The 5,832-nt window shown below is 48.4% G+C and overlaps 1 protein-coding gene across 1 annotated transcript; it reads right to left on the bottom strand.

The window, feature by feature from the left end:
• Nucleotides 1-3,334: 3,334 nt before the first annotated feature.
• On the bottom strand, nucleotides 3,335-5,141 carry LOC127332253 (uncharacterized). Its single transcript, XM_051358527.2, has 3 exons — nucleotides 4,757-5,141; nucleotides 4,482-4,611; nucleotides 3,335-4,386 (listed from the first exon to the last, which is right to left on the bottom strand). The coding sequence occupies exons 1-3, from the start codon at nucleotides 4,887-4,889 to the stop codon at nucleotides 3,732-3,734; spliced, it is 918 nt and encodes a 305-aa protein (XP_051214487.1). The 5' UTR covers nucleotides 4,890-5,141; the 3' UTR covers nucleotides 3,335-3,731.
• Between the last annotated feature and the right edge of the window lie 691 nt (nucleotides 5,142-5,832).

Raw genomic sequence — 5,832 nt, 5'->3', positions numbered from 1 at the left:
GGCGTTGAACTCAAGCGGCGGCGCTCCTCCTCCGACCTCGGCGTGGTATTTGTTCAGTTCCCCAGCTTTTGATCTCCCTAGTCACACAACCACACCTGCTACTGCCGTGGGACTGAGACGGAAGTGCACGCTCCTGCCTCCTGCTAGGTATGCGGCTGCAACTCTCGCCGACCTCGCCCAGTATGGCGCACCCGCCGGGCATGCTCCCGAGTAAGATGTTGCTGCCGCGGATGCGCTCCTTTTGGCCTTGCCCCGAAGGCCCGGACGTCGTCGACTCTGTACCCGTGCTGCTACCTTGTACGTGTCGTCGTGTACTGCAATTAGCATGGAAGAGTCATGCGAAGATTTCTGCTATTACATAATGAAGTACGGAGTAGCTTTTATACACAAACTTTGGAGAGTTGCAGTCACCTTTGTGCTGGAAATTTTTGCTGATGGCGTGATGCGTTCGTGCGTGAATCTGTTCCTGATGGACTGATGCTTGAGACAATAGGATGCCGGCGAGATGGCGTGATGCTTGCGGCGACGGGATGTCGGCAAATCGGCAGGTGCTGCTGCCGCCGACACGGCTTGATCCCTCGAGAAGATGAAATAACCAACGGAAACGGAGGAAAGTTGTAGAGATTGTGTTGTTTTGTTCGGCAAGAAAATTTTGTATTATATGGAGTATATATCTCTAGGCATGCATGGCTTTTAAATTTGCATTCATTACCGTGATGTTAGTATATCTGTAGGCATGCATGTCTTTTGATTTTTTTATGGATGAGTCTAGCGGGCGGCCGCGTGCTCATTTGCAGTACCCAGCATACACTTTATATTAGGAAAGTTTTTGTCTCCACTGATAAAAACGGAAAGACTCCACGACTAATTCGCTGCTTTGTACACGCTAGTATGTTTTTTCTTTCCTGAACGTGCCTGGCCAGCTAGATATTGTAAATCCACATTAAAAAGCTATAACTTTTCAACCGTGTATCGGAATTATGATTGGTTTTCACATTTGGAATCCTCGTGACAAGATCTTCAAAACTAGATCTCGCTTGCATATATTTCGACAAAAAAAATTAAGAAGCAATTTTGGTGTGCTTCAAAGCAACTTAGGTGAGCGACTAAGCAATTTTGGTACAGGACGAAAAAAGTTTTAAAACAATGGTAGACAACTTCCCAACAATAGTAGACATTGTTACAACAACTAAATGCAACTTCGCATGTTCACAAATAACGGTAGATTGCAGTGGCATGCAACTATACAAAAACGTTACACAACTTAGAAAACAACCACAAAAGCAACGAGCAAGTTCACGATAGTAGTAAGAAACTTTCGTGCAGTTTTAGGTACCTTCACTCGGCAGTGGTAGGCAACTTGACAAATAAAAAGGTAGCCAACTTTGGTGCACCAAAGTAGTGTAGTCGGACATCAAAATGGCCATTTGGGCATTGTCAACACTAGAGTTGCACACTAAGTCACCAAAGTTACTCTGTCAGACACCAAGAATGTGCCGCAAGCACCAAAGTTACTATGTTTGGCAGCAAAGTTGCTATGTTTGGCAGCAAAGTTGCTCTGTCGGGTTTCGAAGTTGCTCTGGTGGACAGCAAAGTTGTTTCATCAGATTCCGAAGTTGCTTTGTTCGGCAGCGAAGTTGCTCTGTCAGGTTCCGAAGTTGCTCTGTTGGGCAGCAAAGTTGCTCTGTCGGGTTTCAAAGTTGCTCCGTCGGGTCCCAAAGTTGCTCTGATGGGCAACAAAGTTGCTCGGTCGGATTCCAAAGTTGCTCCATCGGGTTCTGAAGTTGCTCTGCTGGGCAGCAAAGTTTCAAAGCAGGCTTGAGATTACCTCCAGCGTGGCATGGCGCGATGGTCTGGACGGCAAGGTCACCCCTGATGTGGGAGATATGGCCGAATCGGATGGCCTCCGGCTGGACCCGCTGGGCCTTGAACTGCTCGCACTTGTTTCCTATGATTTTGGAGACACACACCTGGCGGCCGCCGATGGAGCTCATGGAGGAAGGCTGGCGATGGTCGACAGGGGTGGATGGAGGACTACTACTACCGTCTACTGCAATGTTACCCATGTTCAAGGCAGCCCCAACTCTGAATCAATTTGGCCTGAAGGACCACGACGACGGGAGCAGCGTCGTGAAGGCCTTCACAGCCGCCGCCTCTCACCCGCTCACGCCCAAGCTATTACCCCTCTCCTCCTCCGCCTTGCACTAACGATAAGCATTATAGGCAACTTAGCAACAACGAAAAGGAACTATTACAACAAATTTGCTAGGATGACTCAGCTGGCATGAGCGGGGAACGACTGACTCGACTGACGTGAGGGGTGTTTCGAAAAGCAAAGCTCGCTATGCCAGAGCCACCAATGTGGGGCGATGATACTTACAACTATGCTCGTTAGTGGCGAAGCCTCGGGTGGCTTGATCGGCAACATTGTTACCGCGACCGACTAGGGCCAAACATTGTGAACTACATCATGGGTGCGGCCAACGACCTAGAGTTGCCCGTATCATTTTTTCTAGTGCAGTAGGTGTTGTTGCTGCAGCTGTTGTGAAGCCTACCATCGTTGTGAATTAAGTGTTTTCGTTGCACACCAAAGTTGCGTTGCCGCACATTAAAGTTGTTTTGTTGCACAATAAAGTTGCTCCATCGCGAATCAAAGTTGCTTGTTAAAAAAATCCATCGAAACATATGAAAATGTGGTCTAGTTTCGAAGCTCTCGTCGTGGGGATTCTAGAAGTGATAACAGATTGTAATTTTGCCGCACGGTTTAAAAGTTATAGTTTTTTCAAAAAAAAAAGCACGTGTTATCAGCTAGCAGCCTACCATTTATTGAGAACCCACGGTTTGTGTAGTACGTCCGCCCGGGATTTCGGTTTGGCACGCGCCCGCCTCCAAGAATTCAGGTTTTTTTATTGTCAACGGATTGTGTTTCCTATAGAGACACGATACGTAGAAATTACGTCCGCCCTCTTGTTTCTCGTCCGCAGTTGAAAATAAGATTTAAGGTTAGGATACTTAAAATAACGTGCCTATAATGATTTAACGTGGCTACTCCTACCTGACTTTCTGTGGTACATAATAAATTACGTTCTTTCGACTAATCTTAACCATTAATTTTAGATCTAATTGTCTTAATTATTCTGGTGATGTGGATTAACGTGAATGCTTTTATGGTGCCTCCAATTAGTAAATATAAGATAAGATGGTAAAACAAAGATTAAGAACCAGATTACACCAACAATACAGTTCACTCAAGAAGGGGACCAGAATTCGGAGTAATGCACATACCAAGATAAGACGAGGTGAGGACCCCTCCTCGTGTCGAAAAAGATCGAGGGACCGACCCAAAATAAAAGTCAAATATACATATGAGCATGCATATAATTGCTGAGATTCATACTACTCGCCAATTATTTATCCACTCTATTTAACCATGCATGGCCCGTTTCTGTCGGCAGTCTGTACCACCACCGTTACCTGTCCTTTACACGATCATACGTACTCAACACCGAAACAAATATAATGGAAACCTAGTACTAGTTGTTGTAGTAGCGTAACGTAAAGTGTAGTTGTAGTATATGTAATTTTGGTAGTCAGGCTCAGCCAGTATCCATCCATCGATCCTTGTCCCTGCCTGTAGATATCAACTTATAATCTTCCATGCAGTGTTGCAGCTTTCAGCTCGCCGAGTTTTTTTTTTAATGGATTAGCTGATTGATTTATGTATTGTATAGCTAGCACCAGTTGCTTAGCCCGTGGACGTCGAACTGCGCCGCGTCGTCGTCGACCTTGACGCCGTCGTAGACGCATGGCCCCTGGAGGGCGCCTTGGGACGTCGGGGCGGCGGCTTGGAATGCGCCGTCGAAGTAGTCCGACCACCTGAGCTCGTCCAGCGCGCCCGCGTAGTGGTCAGCGATGTGGCCGGAGACGGTGTCGGTCGGCCCAAGCTCCAGCCACGGCAGGTTTGCGCCGGCGTCGGCTGCCGTCGGGCTCAGACCGGTCACCGTGCTGGAGCTCGACGCCGACGGGAAGGCGCCGCAGTGCTGCTGGAGCGCGCCCATATCGAAGGCTTGGAGGCTCGGTACCTGGTAGTACTCGGGAACCTCGTTACTGTGGACGGGGGCGACCGGCCAGTCCATCGGCATCTTCAGGCCGTCCAGCATTTGCTCCACCGGGTCCTGGACCGGCGTCGTCGTGGCCGTCGTCGGGATGAGCTCTGCGTCGCTGAAGACCGCGCGGCACGCGGTGGTGGAGGAGGCTTCGGCGAGCGGCTTGTGGGTGGCCGGGTCTATGCCGCGCTCCCTGAGCTTCTTCTTGATGTACGAGTTCCAGAAGTTCTTGACCTCGTTGTCAGTCCGGCCAGGCAGCTGCGCCGCAATCTGCGACCACCTGAATCACAATTCTTCCTCGTTGTTAATTGGCAATTCGATAGAGTAGATAGAACACAGGGGGAGAACGAGGTGGCAGGTAGTAATTAAACCTACTTGTTTCCTAGCATGGAATGGAGGTGTATGATGAGGTCCTCCTCCTCCTGTGAGAATGTGCCCCGTTTGAGGTCCGGCCTCAGGTAGTTTATCCACCTCAGCCTGCAGCTCTTGCCACACCTCTCAAGTCCTAAATAATTGGAAAAAACGAAATTTAGCAGTGCAATTGTTCTTCATTCTTCTCCCAAATTGTCTATTAAGTGCTAGAATTCAGCACATAATGTGCATATATGCATGTGTCAAGGTTGGGTCATAAAATGAATAGATGACGATACCTGCAAGCTTAGGGACGGAGCTCCAGCAGCCATGGCCGTACTTGGCAATGTGGTTCATGAGCTTATCGTCTTCCTCCGGGGACCAGAGCCCTCTCCTCAGCCTCTTCTTGTGGCAACATGACTGCTTCGCCATGGCCGGGCCGCGAGCTAGGCTATATTGAAAACTAACGGCCGGACAAGGATATGCACGATGGTGGCAGCGAAGAGAGGGAGAGGCGGAGGTATAAGAGGAGGAGGCGCGGGAGGGAAGAGGCCGGGCCGTCGCCCTCAGGTAGGTGATGGACAGTGCAGCGTGGGAGAGTGCCCTGCCTGACCCGGGCGCCCCCTCCCCTATCCCTTTGCTGGCTGCTGCGCACGGTTGCGCAGGACTTTGCTAGCTGTGCAGTGCAAGCTAGCTATAGCCATGCAACTTCCCCCGCCCGGCCGGGAAATAAAGGGTGTAGGTCATGGATCATGATAAGGGCAAATCTTCAGTGGTGCATGCTCATAGGCCTCACAGTTGTTGTGGTGGGGCAGTTGACCTCTTCCTCGATCTTTTTTCTCCCTTTCCCTCTAATCTAGACTTTCTCCTTCCTAGCTTCTTCTTACACCAATCATCTTGTTTAGGTAACTAAGTAAAGGTTTATTGTTGACAAATATTTCACGGGGGCACCTAGAGTTCAGTCGACTAAGATTTAGCTCTTCGGGTGACATCAACTATATTATTTGTGGAATATGAACATTTTTTAACCTCCTGAACAAAAAAATTGTATAACATTTTTTAATTCATGAATAAATATTTTGTACTGCGTGAACAACTACTTTGTACCGCGTGAACAATTATTTTGTACCGCGTGAGCTACAACCCACTCGCAATTGTCGTATAAACACGAATCGTGAGGTAAATCCAATGGCTAAGGAGTCAACTGAGATATTAAATCTCAGATGCCAGAGAATTAGCAATTCCGATTCGACATTTCAATCTATTGCGGTCACTGGAAATCACATCATGCATGTAAGTGTCGATTCACCCCTTGTCATCCTCATGGATCACATGTGCAACAAACATATAAGAAAATAGGAGAGAATGGTTCTCG

This window comes from Lolium perenne, chromosome 4 (genome assembly GCF_019359855.2).
Source record: "Lolium perenne isolate Kyuss_39 chromosome 4, Kyuss_2.0, whole genome shotgun sequence".
NCBI classification, from domain to species: Eukaryota; Viridiplantae; Streptophyta; class Magnoliopsida; order Poales; family Poaceae; genus Lolium; species Lolium perenne.
Note: the sequence above shows the minus strand (reverse complement) of the source record. Positions and strands in the feature narration are given on the sequence as shown.

Coding starts and splice junctions, on each gene's coding strand:
- LOC127332253 (XM_051358527.2), bottom strand. CDS start 4,889: ATGGCGAAGCAGTCATGTTGCCACAAGAAGAGGCTGAGGAGAGGGCTC. Junction 4,612..4,756: donor CTCCGTCCCTAAGCTTGCAG/GTATCGTCATCT, acceptor CCAATTATTTAG/GACTTGAGAGGTGTGGCAAG. Junction 4,387..4,481: donor CATTCCATGCTAGGAAACAA/GTAGGTTTAATT, acceptor ATTGTGATTCAG/GTGGTCGCAGATTGCGGCGC.